The following is a 19,284-nucleotide window of genomic DNA, read 5'->3' as shown; positions in this document are numbered from 1 at the left end:
GTATCAAATGCAGCACTAAGATCCAGTAACACTAATAGAGAGATACAACCACGATCGGATGATGAGAGCAAATCATTTGTAACTCTAATGAGAGCAGTCTCAGTACTATGATATGGTCTAAATCCTGACTGGAAATCCTTGCAGATACCATTTCTTTCTAAAAAGGAACATAGTTGTGAGGATACTGCCTTTTCTATTAATTTTGACAGAAAAGGTAGATTCGAGATCGACCTGTAATTGAGCAATTCTCTAGGATCAAGTTGCAGTTTTTTTATAAGAGGTTTAATAATAGCCAGCTTAAAAGTTTTCGGTATATATCCTAGTGACAAAGATGAATTAATGATATTAAGGAGAGGATCTATGACCTCTGGAAGCATCTCTTTCAATAGCTTAGTCGGTATAGGGTCTAACATACACTTTATCGATTTAGATGATTTAACAAGTTTAGACAATTCTTCCTCTCCTATGGCAATGAATGAATGACATTTTTCTTATGTGATACTGTAGTAGACGGTTGCATAGTTAAAATTTTCTCTCTAATATTATCAATCTTGTAAGTAAAGAAGTTCATAAAGTAATTACTGCTGTGCTGTCTGGAAACGTCCGGTGCTGGAGCTTTATTTTTCGTTAATTTAGCCACTGTTTTGAATAAATACCTAGGTTTGTGTTAGTTTTCTTCTAAAAGTGATGAAAAATAAGCAGATCTAGCAGTTTTTAAGGCCTTTCTGTACGCAATCGTGCTCTCTCTCCACGAAATGTGTAAAACTTCTAATTTTGTTTTCTTCCAGTTGCGCTCCATTTTTCTGGCTGCTCTCTTTAGGGCCCGAGTGTGCTTGTTGTTCCATGGTGTTGGACTATTTCCTTTAATATTCTTTAAGCGCAATGGAGCAACTGTGTCTAAAGTGCTGGAAAAGAGAGAGTCAATCATTTCTGTTGCAACATCGAGTTATTCTAAGCTATCTGGGATGCTGACAAGATGAAACTGATCAGGAAGATTATTTATAAAGCAATCTTTAGTGGCAGAAATGATAGTTCTACCACATTTATAACACAGAGTCGGCTTTGCAACCTTGGCTAATTTAAGTATACATGAGATTAAATAATGATCGCTCTGCTGCAGAATTTCAACGGCATCAACATTGATTCCATGTGACAATATTAGTCCTAAAAAATAATGATTACGACAATGAGTAGGTCCTGACACGTGTTGTCTAACTCCAATAGAGTTTAGAATGTATGTAAATGCTAATCCCAATGCGTCTTTTTCATTATCTATATGGATATTAAAATCACCAACAATAAGGACTTCTGCAGCCAGTACTAACTCTGATAGAAAATCAGCAACTTCTTTGATAAAATCTTTATGGTGCCCTGGTGGCCTGTATACAGTAGCCAGCACAAAAACGGGATTTCTCACTTACGCTAAATAACGTTACAGAAAGCACCATCACTTCAAAATAATTATATTTGAAACTAGACTTCTGAGTAACACTGAAAATATTGCCATAAATTACAGCGATACCTCCCCCTTTTCCTTTTAAATGAGCCTTGTGTTTATAGCAGTAAGCTTGTGGGGTGGATTCACTTAAAGTAATGTAATTGTCTGGTTTTCCCAAGTTTCTGTCAAACAGCACATCTAGGTTATGGTCTGTAATCATATCATTGACAATAAGTGCTTTTGAAGAAAGGAATCAAATATTCAGCAACCCGAGCTTTATCCTTTGTTAATCTGCATTAAAATTGTTTTTTATTTGTTGAACATCAATTCAATTTTTAACCTTAAATGGGTTTGTGAGGTTTTTTTTGTATTTCCTAGTTCGGGCAACAGACACAGTCTCTATGTGATGATATCTAGGTGAAAGGGTCTCTATGTGATGGAACTTATCTGACCTCAGTGACGTGAGACAGCTAGCAGACAGTCGCTTTTGCCAGTCTGTCTGCTTCCTGACCTGAGCCCCAGATTGTCATGTTTGATCTCGAAGACTATGTGCCATATTACTAGAGAGAAGAGCAGCACCATCCCAGGAGGGATGAATACCATCTCTTTTCAACAGGTCAGGTCTACCCCAAAAATTTGCCAGCCATTGAGTGAGGAAAGTCTACTAAGTATCCCATAACTCCTTCAAACAGGAAGGGGGCCAGAGCAAATTACAGTGCCTGACATCGTACTTGCAAGTTCACACACCTCTTTAATGTTAATTTTAGTGATCTCCGACTGGCGAAGTCGAACATCATTAGTGTCAACATGAGTAATAATCTTAGAGAATTTACGATTAACATTAGCCAGCACTTTTGCTTCGATGTCAGGCGCTCTGGCTCCCGGCAAACATGTGACTGTGGTGGCTGGTGGCTCTATTTTCATGTTCCTTGTAATAGAATCGCCAATAACTAGGGCACTTTCAACAGGATTCCCAGTGGGTGTTTCACAGAGTGGGGAGAACCTGTTTAATTTTGTTATCGGAACGGAAGAGCGGTGTTTTGTCCCGCGACTACAGCGTCTCACGGTCACCCAGTTGCCCTGCTGCATGTGCTCTATAGCCGGAACTGAACAATGTACAGAGTTCACTGACCTAGTTGCATCCAAAGTAGTATCTAAACCCCTTGCACTCTTACTATCCTCAATTAAAGTTTGGAGTCTCTAGTTCTGAAATCTTCTCTGTTAGCCTGACTATCTCCCTGCATTTATAACATGTAAAGCCCTCTGCGCTGACAGAGAAGGCTATACTATACATGTGACATGAAGTGCAAGTGACAATAATAGGAAAATACATGACTCACCGTGTTTGTTGACTGATCCTACTCACCACAGTTGTTTGATGGAATCGAAAAGGCGCGAGAGAAAAAAAGATAGCAAACACACATGGCAGATTAACAGGCTAGTGGAAGACTAGCACGTTTTGCAAGCGATTGTGAGTTAGATTTTGTTAGATTAAAGCTAGCGAAGTCAGATCAATGTGACAGACAAAAGCTATAGATATATAGATATATGTCCAAAGTTTTCACTGACCAACTTAAATGTATTTTGTAAATATAAACAAATTTTGATTTTGATGGCAGCAACACACTCCAAATTGGGGCAGAGGCAAAATAAAAGTGTAAAAAGACTATATTAGTGCTGCACGATTAATTGTATCGCAATCGCAATCGCGATGTCAAGCCTACGCAAAATGCTGCGATTTTATATTAAATAAACAAATTAGCGCTGTTAACGCAATTAACGCAGCATCTGTTAATTTTTGGCATCCTTTGGCTAGTGTTACATGATCCCACTCTTATTCATGCAAATGCTTTTAAACCATTCATGCGCGATAAGACAAAAAAGAACGCGCTGCCTGTGAATGTCCTCCTGACACACACACACACATACACATGACCCACAGATAGACGCGCGCCAGTATCAAGTTCTCTTTCGTGGTAGAACGAACAACACACATGTATGCCATAATGAACGCGCTGCCTGTTAAAGTCCTGACTGTGACACACAGGAAGACTCGCGCTAATATCGTGCGTGCGCACAAAACAGCATGCCAGAATACAGTTCTCTTTCGAGCTTGAACAAACAATAACACGCACAATTATGCCAAAATGTATTTTTGTCGAGTATCTTCATAACATAAGAGCAGTCTTATGATGAACGTGAAGAGTTGTGACTCGTGAGAGAATGAGGCGCGTGTGAGATCCGCGTCTCTGACAGCAGAGACTGGTCTTAAAGGGACAGTACACAGCAGCCACTAATTATATCTGTCTCTAAAGTTAATCAAAGAACAAAGGGAACAGAGAAAAACAATCACTGCTCTTGACTAAAGAACTTTTTTCTTTAGGCAGATTATCACTAATCTGTGTGTGCATTTATTTTCCTTGAGAACCAAGCAAGTTGACTCATGAAACCATTTGTTTATTATATCGCAATCGCAATATTGACCTCAATTATCGCAATATGACATTTTCCCCAAATCGTGCAGCCCTAGACTATATAATATCTAAGTTAAACTGTTAAACTTTTGAAACAGTCCACAATTTACAGGTGAACTGGTAATAGGTGAGGGTAGGTTTAGGTATAAAAGGAGCATCCACCAAAGACCCGGTCTTTGCAAGCAAGTCATGGCTTTGTGCCAAATTTCATGAGAGAATTGTCAAACAATTCAAAAATCACATTTCTCTATGCAAGATTGCAAAGATTCCTACTATCATATATAATGTTGTGAAAAGATTCAGGGAATCCAAAGAAATCTCAGTCCGTGTAGGGCAAGGCAGAAGACATCTGTTGAACTTGCGTGACCTTTGACCCCTCTGACAGCATTGAATGAGAAACCGTCATGCTACTCTGTTAAATACAGCCACATGTGCTCAGGGGTACTTTGTAAAACCGTTGTTACTTAACACAGTCTGCTACTGCATCAAGAAATCCTACTTGAATCTCTGTTACGCAAGGAGAAAGCTATACATCTGTTCAATGCAGCGTTTTCTGGACGCAAGCTACTCTCTGATATTCAAAAACACAGTGGAAATGTGTTCTGTGGTCAGATGAGTCCATGTTTCAGCTTGTTTTTGTTAAAAAAACTGACTTTGAGTTTTCAGTTCCAAAGACGAAAAGGTTCATCCAGACTTTCATCGAGGAATATTGTTATATTAATGCAATGGATTTATAGTGTGCACAAGACAATCAATTCAATACAACAAAGATGTCTTTTAAATATGAATGTAATTTTCTGTAGTCTAATACAAGAGATGTCTTGTGCAAATCAGTTTTCAATCTTCTTTACAGTTCTATTTTGAACAGTTTTACACAGATATAATAATAATGCAATGGATTTATAGTATGCACAAGACAACACATTCAGTGTGTTAAAAATGAATGTGATTTGTATTCATTGTTTAAAACTTGAAGCATAACTCTAGCATTACTCAACCCATAGCCCTGTTGAGCAAGGTCACTGTGTGAGCTATTGATTGCTATTCCTTTACCTATCAATATCTTGTGGTGACCTTGCTCAACAGGGCTATGGGTTGAATAAAATCTTTAAAAAAATATTTTAGGCCTACAAGTGATATAAAATTGATACTATAATATGTGAATCTTCTCTACAGTGTTCTTAATATGACATATGTGTTTTTATCTGTGAAACTTACTAAAAAATATTATACTAATATTATTATACTAATATACTTACTTTGTTGTGCATTTTCAACAGTTTCAATATGAAAATAACTTTTATATTGATTAATTGTATTAATTGCATTTTGAAAAAAAAAAAAAATTGTCATGGATTTATTGCATTTTGGGGGAGGGGGGGGGGGAGTCAGTTTTTATGTTATTATAACCTAAAAATGCTATGTGAAAGTTTGAAACAGAAAATAGTGGTTTTCATCTTTCCACTTTCTTGGAAAAGACACATTTTTACTCAAATTAATCAAAATGGATTTATTGCGTTTTGGAACCAAACTCTTCATGTGTTGTCCACCATGACTCATCTATGTAGATGACATCATCTTTTTTTTTCTTCTTCCAGATTTTCTAAAGAAGAAATTGGAGGACTATGTTGCAACTCTGGAGGTTCCAGTCCGAATTTTGAGGATGGAACAGCGATCCGGTTTGATTCGAGCACGGCTGAGGGGTGCAGCTGCCACGCGAGGGCAGGTCATCACCTTTCTGGACGCCCACTGTGAGTGCACTATAGGGTGGCTAGAGCCACTGCTGGCCCGAATCAAAGAGGACAGGTGAGTGTACTCTGCAGACAACACTATATTCCTGAGTCTAGAACTTTGAATTCTATCCACCTTATTTTTATCCTGAGAGTGGGCACTGCCATGTTGCCACTGCTTCCGGTGTTATTCACATTATTTTACCGATTACACTTTATCTCTGTAGTGCACTTTAGACATTATACTTACTATAAGCAACGTTGCAACTACATGTCAACTAACTCTCATTAATTTGCAACTACGTCAACTGTTATACTTTTATAAACTAAAAAGTGGTCCGGTTTAGTCCCAAGCAGTATTGAACTAGTAGTGTACTTACAAGTATATACTTAATATATACTTAAATATACTTACTACATACTACATAAATGTACTTTAAATATAATATACTTACTACAAAAATATACTTAAAATAAACTTGAACTTTACTTAAGTATACTAATAAAATGAACTTGAAGTATACTTGTTTTTTTGTAAGGGCAAAGACAATTTTCCCAGCCCCCCATGTAGGCTACAATATTGTCGATAGATAATGGATAATGTCGATGGAAGGGGTCTCAGGATGCTTTATTTGCTGCAGAGATACACAGAGCACAGTGAATTATTTGGGACACACATATCTCCCCTTCAGTCAGCATGCTCGTTAGAAGAGCGAGAGAAAGCACATCCGAACCCGTCAATGGCAAGTGTGTTTCTCAAAGATCTTAATTTACTCAAATAATAGTTACAAAACAAAGACAATAATAAAATAAATTAAATAAAAATCACAAAATTTAGTAAGCCACAAAATACATGTTACCGTTATATGGCATATGCAATAATATACAAGTAAAAATATAATTTAGTTTAAAGTTCACTCATATCAGTGAATTAATTAGTTTGAGAAAAATGTAAAAAGTTAAAGATTTTACACAAACAAATTGAAAGAAAAAACATATCAATAAGATAAAATAAGCATCAATAAAACACTCAAAATGCAATCAATCACGTTCAATTTCATGACATCACAGCCTTACATTACACTTAAACATTTTAATCTCATGAAATAAATCGATGACATAGTTTTATACACCAGCACGCTCGTTAGAAGAGCGAGAGAAAGCACATCCGAACCCGTCAATGGCAAATGTGCTTCTAAGGATGGCGCTGTTAGCACATCGCACATCGGAGTTATCATGTATGTGCCCCTTATTAAACATTCTGCATGAATGGTCCCAATATAATTAATTATGTACATTGTACCTTATAACTCAGAAAACAAATAAAAAAATAAGTTTTGATGGAGTTCATTACATTTTATACTACATTTTATACACTTGACACAGCAACATGCTTCCCAGCCCTCAGAGAAAGTGACCTAAGCAGGCTGATCAGGCCTACAAAGAGTTTACAAAGACTTGTAAATAGGGTGCCCCAAACACTACTACTTTCATTTCAATGTGACAGTTACTTTAATTCAGAATTTTGGCTATCTCAACTTGATGCAATGTTTTGAATAAACTCAAAGGAAAAACACTTGTACTACTTATGTAACTGCTTAATCATTTTTATGACAATAAAGAGTAGGGATCGACCGATATGGATTTTTTTGTGTCGATGCCGATACCGATTTTTTTTCATCAGCCTTAGCCGATGACCGATACGGGCTGCCGATTTTCTTGGGCCGATATTTGGAGCCGATACTGCTTTTGCTCACACAATTTAAATCATAATGACACAATGATGATAACAAATGTTACAAGTCTCAATTTAAAAAAAGAACATTTATTGAACTTAAAAAAAACAATATTTGACAAATATTAAAAACATGTGAGGTAGAAGAAGTTAAAAAAAGTTCAGTGCTAAAATTATTGAAAATAAATAATAAGCATAATTCAAATTCTTTAAGTAAATTCTAAAAATAAATATTTAAGCATGAATAAAATAATTACACTATTGCACACAGTAGCAACAAGCAAGCAGCATAATAAACGTCTGTCGTTGCTATGCAGACATGAACTGCGCTCTCCATGTTGACATGGAGGAAGAAGGACTAATTTATTTCCTGCCCTTTACGAATATATTTATGGAGATGAGAAATAAAAACCCACCCTGTCCAGCTGTGATCACATGTTCGGCCGAGCTTTCGATGCTGTCGTATTATTCCACAACGCTTGCGGCATTCTGAAAAGTATAGATGTTTTTATCTCGATGCGGCGCGGACGCGCTTGGAAAAAACGAGCGCGTCGCTTCCATTATGACCGCGCATACCGCGCGCCTACATTTGAAATGACGAACTTGAGCGCGCAAAAGACGCGATATGTGAACAGGCCCTAAAAAAATTATTTTTCATCTCAACACGGCATAGGAGCGCCTGCACAAACGAGCGCGCTGCACAAGCGTGTCGCTTCTTTTATGAGCACACGTCCAAACCTCAGCCAGGTGGTCGCTGAATAAAACTCCCACAAATATCACGAAACAACGTCAGCATTATTAAATCCTATGACCAGTGTTCGTAACAGCTGCCGTATATGGATGGCCTCAAACTTAGCTATTTGCAGCTCCCCAAATACAATGACAAGCAGTTTTAGGCATTCGCGTTTTCCATTTGGACCCACAAACTTGCTTAGTTGGACACACATATAGAGCAACGTGTTTCCAATTTTAAAGTGTATGGCAATATTTCAGCTAAGTCAAACAGTTAAAAGATGCTTTGAAAGTTTAAAACTTGCCGTTGTCTTGAAGAGGCTTCCAGCTCTCTGTGTGGGAGGGGCAGTGCATGGGCTGCGCGTGAACTGCAGCGTCTCCAGCAACACAGAGCTGCCTGCGGACGCCTGTCTGTAAATAATGCCGGGGAAAAAACTATCGGCGAACGCAGCAGCCGCGTATCGGCCGATGCCGATACACGTCAAACCCGCAAATATCGGCCCGATTTATTGGCCGACCGATATATCGGTCGATCACTAATAAAGAGCTGGTAACCCCATTAACTGAACTGGTCGTCTTCATGTTTTGGGTCATTTCACGAGTTCACACTTACAAATAAGTCAGATAGAATAAAAGCGTATTTGGCGTGCTGTCCGAGGAGAGGGCTCCGGGCTCGGTATTCGTCCCGAACCTAGAGTACTCCCCCCCCCCATATTCCTGGCTGTGAAAGAATAAGTCAAGAGTGAGGAGTCGGGGTTGGTGGAGGGATGCTGAAAAACTGTCAAGGAATGTTAGGTGAGTTGACAGAGTGAAAATATATATGCTTCTTCTCATGCTGATAGAGTAGACATAGTAATTGTTTGATGAAAAGTTGATTTGATTAATTATTTGAACGTGCTCCTCCCGAACTTTGTTTATAAAACATCATGTTCTGAATTAACCTGTTCACAGGTTTCACAAGCCTGCCAAATCTGGTTTTGACTTGAGTCACCACCTGATAAGGGAATCCACAGGATCAGAGGTCTATATATCATCAACTGAACCTCCCACAGCTGCAGATATCACTGTATCACAAGTCAATCCTCCATTACTTGAATGATCAGAAACATTGTCATATCTCAAAGATTCACCCAGTGTTGCTGAAAGCACAGATTTTGCAGGATCAGGATCCACCACCAATGGAAGGACACTCTCTGTCTTAAAGGATGTACTGCTCAGGTTAGCATCTGGAGCCACAGTCCCTGCTACCCAACTGGCAGTTCGATCTGCATTGCTACATTCAGACATGGTTGTAATAGCATAGCTCAAAGCTACTCCACTACAGTCATCAACTGGTTCACTGCTGTCACTGAATGAGGGTTCAACTTCTTCAACCTCAATCAGCAGAAAGTTTGCTTGAAGGAGCAAGTTCCTATGAACAGTCTTCTCATGACCAGTGTGGGTGTTGCGGATATGGTAGGTGTGACATTGAGGATTCAGGGCAACAACTGTATATGGAGTGGATTCCCATTTATCTGCCAATTTCCTTCGACCACATTTGCCTTTGTTAGCCAGTAAGACTTGGTCCCCAACTTCAATACTGCAACCTTTGGTCCTCTTGTTGTTTAGGTCTGCCTGGCGTCGCTGACTGGTCCCAGCATTCTTCTGAGCAAGGGCCAAAGCTTCTTTCAAATCATTCCTCAATCTCCTTAAGCACGTATCATAATCAATGACGACATCATCCCTCTCCACACTGCTGAACATTACATCAACTGGGAGTTTTGGAACCTTGCCGAACATCAAGTAAAATGGCGCAAACCCAGTTGACTCATGGGCTGTGCAGTTGTAAGCAAAGGTCAACGATTGCAATATCTGTGGCCATTTCTGCTTGGTCCTAGGTGGCAACGCCCTGATCATACCACCCAGAGTTCTGTTGAATCGTTCAACATGACCATTGCCAATTGGGTGATTCACAGTTGTGCTTGACTTCCTCACCCCAGCAACTTCAAGCAGTTCATGAATCAGCTGGCTGTTGAAATTGCCACCTTGATCCGGATGGATCCTTTATGGGAAGCCATATACGCAAAAGTATCTATCGCACAACAGCCTTGCAACTTGTTTCGCCGATTGGTCTTTACAAGAGAAAACATGTGCCATCTTAGTAAAGTGGTCTGTTACGACCAGGACATCCACGCTGCGACCACTGGAACTCTCCGCAGACCAAAAATCTATGCAGAACAATTCCAGAGGAGCTCTTCCTTCAGGTTCTGGAGTTTTACTCATTACACAGCGTTTTGCAACATTTAACATGCTCACGCACATCCCGTTCCAAACTGACCCATAACAACTTCTGTCTTGCAAGGGATAAAGTCCTTCCCTGACCTTGATGCCCAGCTTCATCATGAATGCCCTTAAAAACTTGCTTCACCAGCGAACTTGGAACAGCATATTGCAGTCTCCTTTTTTGAGTCAGGACATCCTTGGACACTCGGTATAGAGTATTCCGTCAAGCATTTTGAGCTTCTCCCACTGCTTAAGTGTTTTGATTACCTTGTGAGTTTCTCCTGTTCGCTCACGTCTAGATGGTTTCCTTCCTCTGCTCACATAGAACACAACTCTACACAGTGTTGTGTCATCCTGCTGCTTCTGGTAAGAAGCTTCCTGGTTCTGGTAAGAACTCTAGCTGCTGCATTTTGGACCAGCTGTAGTTTATTTATACATAGGAACATCTGCGTGCAGGGCGACCACCCATAATAGCATTACAATAATTCATTGTTCCGCATTTGTCATTGAGATCATATGACGTAATTTAGATATATTTTTAAGATGAAAAAATGTGTTTTTACAGATACTAGACACATGACTTTCAAATGAAAGATTGTTATCAAAGAGCACACCCAGGTTCCTAACTGACGACGAAGACTTGACAGAGCAGCCATCAAGTGTTAGACAGTATTCTAGGTTATTACGTGAGGACGTTTTTTTGTCCAATAATTAGAATCTGTTTTTTTATTTTTTTTTAATTAAGTAGTAGGAAATTACTAGTCATCCATTTTTTTGTATCAGCTGTGCATTTCGTTAATTATGGGAATTGGTAAGTTTCATCAGGGCGTAAAGAAATATAGAGCTGAGTATCATCAGCATAACAGTAAAAACGAATGCTTCCTAATGATATCTCCTAAGGGTAGTACAGAGTGAACAGCAACGGTCCTAGTCCTGAGCCTTGTGGTACGCCATACTGAACTTTTGATCGATAAGACATCTCTTCATTTACTGCTACGAACTGATAACGGTCAGATAAGTATGATTCAAACCATGCTAATGCAATTCCACTAATGCCAACATAATTTCCGAGTCCATTTAAAAGAATGCTGTGGTCGATAGTATCAAATGCAGCACTAAGATCGAGTAACACTAATAGAGAGATACAACCACGATCGGATGATAAGAGCAAATCATTTGTGACTCTAATGAGAGCTGCCTCAGTACTATGGTACGGTCTAAATCCTGACTGAAAATCCTCACAGTTATAATTTCTTTCTAAAAAGGAACATAGTTGAGAGGATACTGCCTTTTCTAGTATCTTTGACAGAAAAGGTAGATTCGAGATCGGCCTGTAATTGACTAATTCTGTAGGATCAAGTTGGGGTTTTTTAACAAGTTGATATTATCAATCTTGTAAGTAAAGAAGTTCATAAAGTCATTACTGCTGTGCTGCTTGGAAACGTCTGGGCTTGAAGCTTTATTTTTCGTTAGTTTAGCTACTGTTTGGAAAACAGTGTTTAGCCACAAGTGCTGGGTTAAGAGAGAGTCAATCATTTCTGTTGCAACATCGAGTTCTTCTAAGCTATCTGGGATGCTGAGATGATGAAACTGATCAGGAAGATTATTAATAAAGAAATCTTTAGAAGTGATAGGTCTAACATATTTGTAACACAGAGTGGGCCTGGCAGCCTTGGCTAATTGAAGTTTACACGAGACTAGATAATGATCTGAGATGTCATCGCTCTGCTCTAGTCTCGCGTCAACATTGATTCCATGTGATAATATTAGATCTAGAGTCTCACAACACAAGCTCAAGCCGTTGGATGGCTGCTTCTTCATTTGGAGCATACACAAGAAGATCGTTGAGATAGCATAACAGAGTGAGGAAATTCTGATCCCCGAAGATGTTGGTCATGAGTCGCATAAAGCTGGCTGGACTGTTACAGAGCCCCTGAGGTAGACTGTTGAATTCATACAGGCCCATGGCAGTCATGAAGGCAGTGAATTTCTTGTCCTCTTCATATATTACAACGTTATAAAAACCAGAAGTTAAGTCCATCGCACTAAAGATGACATTCCATCCCAAAGCTGCTAAACAATCTGCCTGATGAGGCAAGGGGTGGGCATCCTTAACAGTCTGAGCGACTGTCCGTTAAACTAGGAATGGCAGTATATAGTGCTAAATAATTAAATTCCATAATTCCTGAAGTTTCAATAACTTCAGGAAGTTATCAAACAGCTTACATCGGGACTTTTTTAAGCTTATTTTAAAGTTTGTTTTGTCTCATTTTAAATAATTTTAAGCCACCTTAAAAGTGTGTTCAGTCCCCTGATCAAGAAACACTGCACCACTAGGTACTAACAGTACACTTGCAACTGCAGTGATTTCTGTGGTGTATGTAGAAGTGTAGGGAAAGGGTGTACATGTTTAGAAGTTTAGGTGAAAGTCCACAGAAACTCTAGAAATTTTACCTATTCAACTTAGGTAAAAATGTGTTTTACTGCTTATTTAGCTTGCTTTGAATGCTTACCTTTCCAGCTGCTTTACTTTGTGGTTTCTCAAACTATAATCCTTTTACCCATCAGTAAGTGTGACGTGTCCTCCATTTGTAAAATGACCTTTATTACGTTCATACTGATTCAGGTAGAGAATATAGATTCAGAATTACATTACTGCAAATATCCTGTTACTCTAACAAGAACACACTCTTAGACACTCACATTCTTGGAAGCTGTGTCGCTCAGCCTCATGCTCTGGTGTGCCAGTTCTTTGATACCGGAAACCTCTCTTTTCAAGTATGTGTTGTGTGCTGCTTGCTTTAAAGATTTGTACTGCCAAGTCTGGCCGAATCACTGAGCAGTAAAGGATGAGTTGGTCATTTGCGGTTTTTGCATTGAGTTTGCATTGATCAGAATCAGTCTAGTGTTGCTGGAGCTGGAGGTGTTAATCCAATTAATATGGAAGCATGATCTACAATGTGGACAGTTTCTTTTTGGAAATGTATTTGGGATAATTCTGCTACATAACAGATAATGTGCAGTTAGCCTGTCATTATTTGCTAAATAAATCCAGAAAGGTTGATCAGGACCTGAAATCTTATCAGATTGATAAACCTGAAATTCACTTGAATCCAGGATCTTAGTGTGGTATGATAGTTTGAGCTTTCTTTAGGTGTATTTTTGTTGATTAAAGCCCTGAAAATACATACATTAAAATGCATGCACTGTTAATGCATTTTTTAATTTTTTTTTATTAGTGAAATTCAGCATGCTTTTTTGTTTCAAATACATTTGTCATTATTTTTCATCCATAGTTATGCATCATGGAAATGTATCAAAGACTGGCAGAGAAGACTGTTGTGACTCTTAGGGCCCTATTTTAACGATCTAAGTGCATGGTCTAAAGTGCACGGTGCAAGTGCACTTAGACCGCACTTAGGCGCATGTCCAAATCCACTTTTGCTAGTTTAATGATGGGAAAAAAGTTCTCCACGCATGGTCTAAAAGGGTTGTCCCAATTCTCTTAATGAGTAATTAACTAATGAGTTAATGAGTGTGTGTTTTGGGGGTAACATGCAATAAACCAATCAGAGTCTCATCTCCCATTCCCTTTAAAAGTCAGTTGTGCTCGCGCCATGGCGGATTCACTATTTACATGACAGAATTTGCAAGCGAAAAGACTAAACACGTATCCAGAGAGCAAACGGATCTGCTCGTGCGCGAGGTTAAAGCGCGCAAGCAGACTGTAACACAGTATGTTGTTGTGGGAAGAAGTAGGCGGGAATCGGCGAACGTTTCACAGATTTTAATAAATAAATAAACAAACAAATACAAAACGAAAGTAAAGACACACACAATAAAACAGAAACATAAATCCAGGCCTGGCCTCTCTCGTCCTTCACTGTGGTCGCTCTTCCTTTTATGCTTACGCTCTTCCGTGAGAGTTACGAGATCAGTGCATCGCGCAGGGGCATGGACAGACGAGCCGAGAGAAAAGGAGATGGAAGCATGAGGAGCGACAGAGATGAGAGAGGGGAGAGAGAAAAAAAATTATTGGTCCAGTTCCCGGACACACTGCTGCTCGGCCCTCAACCAGCTGAGAGACTCACTTGTGGTGTCATGCGATGGTACTGGACATCCGTTGGGGGACGGTTTGATGCTCCTCCGCCTCCTGGCGGACGGCGAGGGCTCCTCCAGTCGAGGGCAGCCGTCAGCGAGTCCTCCTGGTATATGGCAGCAAGCTCCGGCCCATGGCGAATGGGAGCGACTCCTCCACTCCCTCTCGGAAGGCAGCCACCCCTCCTCGACCCAGGAGCATGACAGCAAGTTCTCCGTCCCACTTACTGTTCAATCGCTCCAGCACCACCGCTCTCCGACAGTGTGTCCCTCCTTCCTCGCGGGTTTCGGCACCAATGTAACCCAATTCATTATTCATTATCCAATGTAACCCAATTGTCCATTATTCAATGTAACCCAATTCATTATCGGCAAACCTGCATAAACCTGCCGGCAAACGGCAGGTTTATGCTCCTCCTTTATGCTTCCGCTCCTCCGTGAGAGATACGAGACCGGTGCGTAGCGCAGGTTTCAGTTGGTCAATGGCGCAGTCTATTTCAGTTGCCTCAAAATAGCAACGCGCCAACAATGTGCCTGAACACACCTCGTTTTCAGACCAGCATGCCCATGGGCGTAAATGCATTTGCTATTTAAGCAATGTGGCACAGGACGTGAAAATGTTAACTGCGTTGGGCTGAAGCTAGCAAAAAACACTTGCGTCGTGCCTGGCGCTGCATTGTTCCGGGTGAATGATTGGGCCCATAAAGTGAATTATACATGAATGGTTTTCCAGTGGTGTTAACTCTATTAACATTTTTTGCTAGCCTTTCATAGTGTTCCACTACAAAAGAATGTTCTTCAATGCTGCAAAAGTCATAATATTAAAGAGTCTCTTGTCGCCCACAGAAGTTAGGGTTAGTTCTAAGTTCTACGAACTTAGTGAAAAGGAACTGTTAAAAATATGACCATGATTAGGGGTGTGTCCGTGAATTTGGCTTGTGTTTTTTAGCTTTTTCATGTCTTGTTGATCATCATCATTGATTGGTATATGACTGAAATTTTATATATTAAAAAATTGAAACTTGTTGACACCCTGTTGAAGGTGAATGGGTTATTTTTGTTTGACATTCTAGGAGGGCTGTGGTCTGCCCTATCATTGATGTCATCAGTGATGAGACATTTGAGTATATGGCCGGCTCAGATATGACCTATGGGGGATTCAACTGGAAACTCAACTTCAGATGGTATCCAGTTCCTCAGAGAGAGATGGACCGACGAAAAGGGGACCGGATCCTTCCTGTTAGGTAATAAAATTTCCTTTGAATTATATGCTAAATTTATAAAATGATGTAAGTTTGGTATCCTGTTAATTGTACACAAATGGCACTGATATATAATATATATATATATATATATATTTATACTACAGGGCCGTTGAATGCTTGAATCTGATTGGTTGACGAACGTTCTAAGATGTGCATTATTTTCAGGGAAACGCACAGCTAAAGTAGTTTCAGGCAGGTCTTGACCGCATTACAGTTCCATATCACTTCGCGTAGTCAACGGTAATAACGGAAAATAAGATACAATTCATAACAAGAAAAAACATGCAGCCCCATGCGCTTGATCTGCAATTTTCAATGTCTAGCTTCACAATCAATAGAAACATGCAGTTTAATTTTAATAAATAAAGGATATTCCTATCTATAATCAATAGAAAATTAAACTGAATATAGGCTAAATAAATGGATAGTCCTGCAGCACGGATTTTTATTGCAGATAATATAACAAATAAATAATTATTGATAGGCCTTACTTGTTAAAAGGCATTTTTTTTTTTTTTTTGGCTATAGTCTACTGTCATCTGTCAATAATGAAAAAAAAGAATGAACGAATTAATTAAAACGAACTGAATTAATAAATAAATAATAATATTGATGCACATGCTTTTCTGTCTCATTATTGCAACATCTCTCTCTAATAACTGCATAAAGCCGAGCCGAGGACACACTATAAGGCCGGTTATGAATGTAATTTGATGACTGATCATGCCCAAATGCGTGTTCAGCGCGTTCAGTCTGTGTTCAAAGTCGGTGTTTAAAATATGCTGCGATGAAAACAGTCAGAGAATGTGTCAGCTAGTCGTGTGTCCCAGCATTAGTCTGCGATCAGTGGCTCAAACCTCCGTTACTAACTCTAAAATGACGTTTTGGAATTAGCAACGGAGGCATTGGTTTAGATGCGCAAGAAATTAGTCCTACATACAAGAGCGTTTTAATGACAAAAACTTTACAAACGTCTTGAAATACATAATCTGAACAATGTTTCGAGGCGTGGTAACTGTAGTATAAGCGGAATAATTGACTTCAGGCCGTTGAATTATTAGAAAAATAATGCACACCCGAGGTGAACGGCCACTCCGCTTCGCGTCGTGACCGCATTACCACCTCGGGTGTGCATTATTTTTCTAATAATTCAACGGCCTTTCGTCAATTATTCCTTACATATATACAGATGTTCTGTGCTATATTGTTTCTTTCAAACAAACAGAATTAATGACAACAGCTTCATAAAGACACCCAGCCTTCATTCCACATATTTCGAAACCCTCACATAATAGCTGATACTTCTTGGTTAATTGAGCTGACAGCATGTAAAGTAGGTGGCACAATGGTTTAGTTGCTGTCACTGCAGGACTGACGATTTTTAATGAACCATTAAGTAAGATGTAAAACTCAAATCTGATATTGTCAACTCTTAATACCTGTTCAATAATGACAACTCAGGGAATAGATTTAAACAGCATTTATTGATAAGAATGAAATGTACATTGACTTAGTCTTAGAGAGCTAGATCTACTACGCTGCTGCTTCTGCATGAGTGAAGGATACTGCAGTAACATGTACATAAATACGGTTAAAGTCAATCATTTTGTCCCTTAAAATTCACCTTTGATCACTAAAATGACATATTTAAATGTTTTTTTCCTTTAAAAAATCGGTCATGCCTTAAAATAGCTTTAATGTAACTCTACCCTTGCCTCATTTAGTAAACGCAGTTTGATGAATATGCAAATTAGCCCCTCCCCCACTCACTCACACCAGCTCGGAGATCCATTCGTTGACGATCATGCGTTGACCTAAATGGTTACAAGGTAGTTTTTGACGTCAGAAACATCAGCGATTTCAAATCACGTTTTTGAGACTGTCTTTGGTTCACTGCATTTTTAAGGAGAAAATACTGAGCAATGGTGTTGACATGAATTTGCACATGGTTTGTCTTAAAGCATATTAAAAACACCACAAAGACATATAAAAAACATTAAAAGCTTGATTTTCTCCACAGGGGGACTTTAATAGAAAGTGAGCTGCTGCAAGGAAAGTAGGGAGAACTCTAGCAGATCTAGGCAGGTGGTGCTGGGGAAGGTAGAGGTCTAGGAAAATTCCCATGGTGTGCTGCACTGAGTTGAGCCGAAATAAATAGGCTATAGATAGAACAAACAAATCTATTGGTCAAAGTAGTCGGCTTTAAGAAAACCAATCAGCTGCTCGGTAGAGCTTCATGACTGAACTATGTATTTCTTTTATTAACTTGAGAGTTTAAGAAAAGTTTTAAACTGCATTACCTTTAAATTTCATTTGTCTGTCAAATCTGTTATGCAAAACAAACAGTTGTCAGTGAAAAAATTAAATCAAACGTTTCATCGCGATACAGTCCAACATCGATTCTCTTAGTCAACGATACAGCATTTGCCGATACCTCAAACCATGCCACGATATGATTAGATTCAGAATATCAATAAATATATTGATACACTATGTGCATATTTTACACAACCAGCTACATTTTTATTAACTACAAACGCAACCAAAATATAACAACATATAGGGCCCTATCATACACCTGGCTTAATGCAGTGCCAGGCGTGACGCAAGTGTTTTTTGCTAGTTTCAGCCTGATGCAGTTATCATTTTCACGTCCTGCACCACGTTGTTTAAATAGCAAATGCATTTACGCCCATTTGTGCGCCCATGGGCTGCTGGTCTGAAAATGAGGTGTGTTCAGGCGCATTGTTGGCGCGTTGCTATTTTGAGGCAACTGAAATAGACTGCGTCACTGACCAACTGAAACCTGGTCTAAAGTCAATGGTTATTTAAAGTGTTTAATGTGCGCCTATAGGCGGGTCCACAACGCACGTTCACTATGCTTTTTACACACACAATGCGCAGCAGCACACAAACTAGCCACTTATTAAAAATAAAAGGATTACATTTATATTGTGTACCTAAATATATTGTGGAATCCAGCTTGTCCCGTAGATGGTCTGCTTGTGCATATCCTGTATCCAAATTGAGACACCCACAACAATAAAATACACTGTCGTCTGATGACATTTCATCATTGGCTTGCAGTCAAGAAAGTCTTTCAGTCTTCTGTGGGCTCTAAATTGTTTACACAGTATACAAGGGTTCACATCACTTAACCTAGCTATTGTCACCTGTATTGTTACATATAAACACTGTCAGATTGTTTTTTTAATGCTTTTTTGTTTTAATCTTTTCCACAGAACTCCCACAATGGCAGGAGGTCTGTTCTCAATTGACCGAACTTATTTTGAAGAGATCGGCACTTATGACTCAGGAATGGACATATGGGGAGGGGAAAATCTTGAAATGTCTTTTAGGGTAAGTTTAAGATATTAAAAAGAACACCAGCAAGGATCATAAATGTCTCACATAATCATACTGTTCTGGTATGCTATATCCATGTTCATAAATACACTTCGTAATGCTCTTTTTACTGTAATTGTATGTAACCAGTTTTTAAAACCATTCTGATTTCATTCCTTTTTTTATGTGTGAAAATAGATCTGGC

The 19,284-nt window shown here is 39.1% G+C and overlaps 1 protein-coding gene across 1 annotated transcript in view; it reads left to right on the top strand.

Annotated features, from left to right (window-relative positions):
• galnt13 (polypeptide N-acetylgalactosaminyltransferase 13) overlaps positions 1-19,284 on the top strand; it is a gene marked incomplete at both ends in the record, with an annotated part of 116,042 nt that overhangs the window by 44,623 nt on the left and 52,135 nt on the right. The window contains 3 exons of the mRNA XM_081367403.1: positions 5,511-5,718; positions 15,543-15,713; positions 18,977-19,094. Of these exons, the coding sequence (XP_081223529.1) occupies positions 5,511-5,718; positions 15,543-15,713; positions 18,977-19,094 (497 nt within the window). The remainder of the gene's footprint in view (positions 1-5,510; positions 5,719-15,542; positions 15,714-18,976; positions 19,095-19,284) is intronic.

The sequence above is a fragment of the Scardinius erythrophthalmus genome (genome assembly GCF_964197995.2).
Source record: "Scardinius erythrophthalmus genome assembly, chromosome: 6".
NCBI lineage: Eukaryota > Metazoa > Chordata > Actinopteri > Cypriniformes > Leuciscidae > Scardinius > Scardinius erythrophthalmus.
Note: the sequence above shows the minus strand (reverse complement) of the source record. Positions and strands in the feature narration are given on the sequence as shown.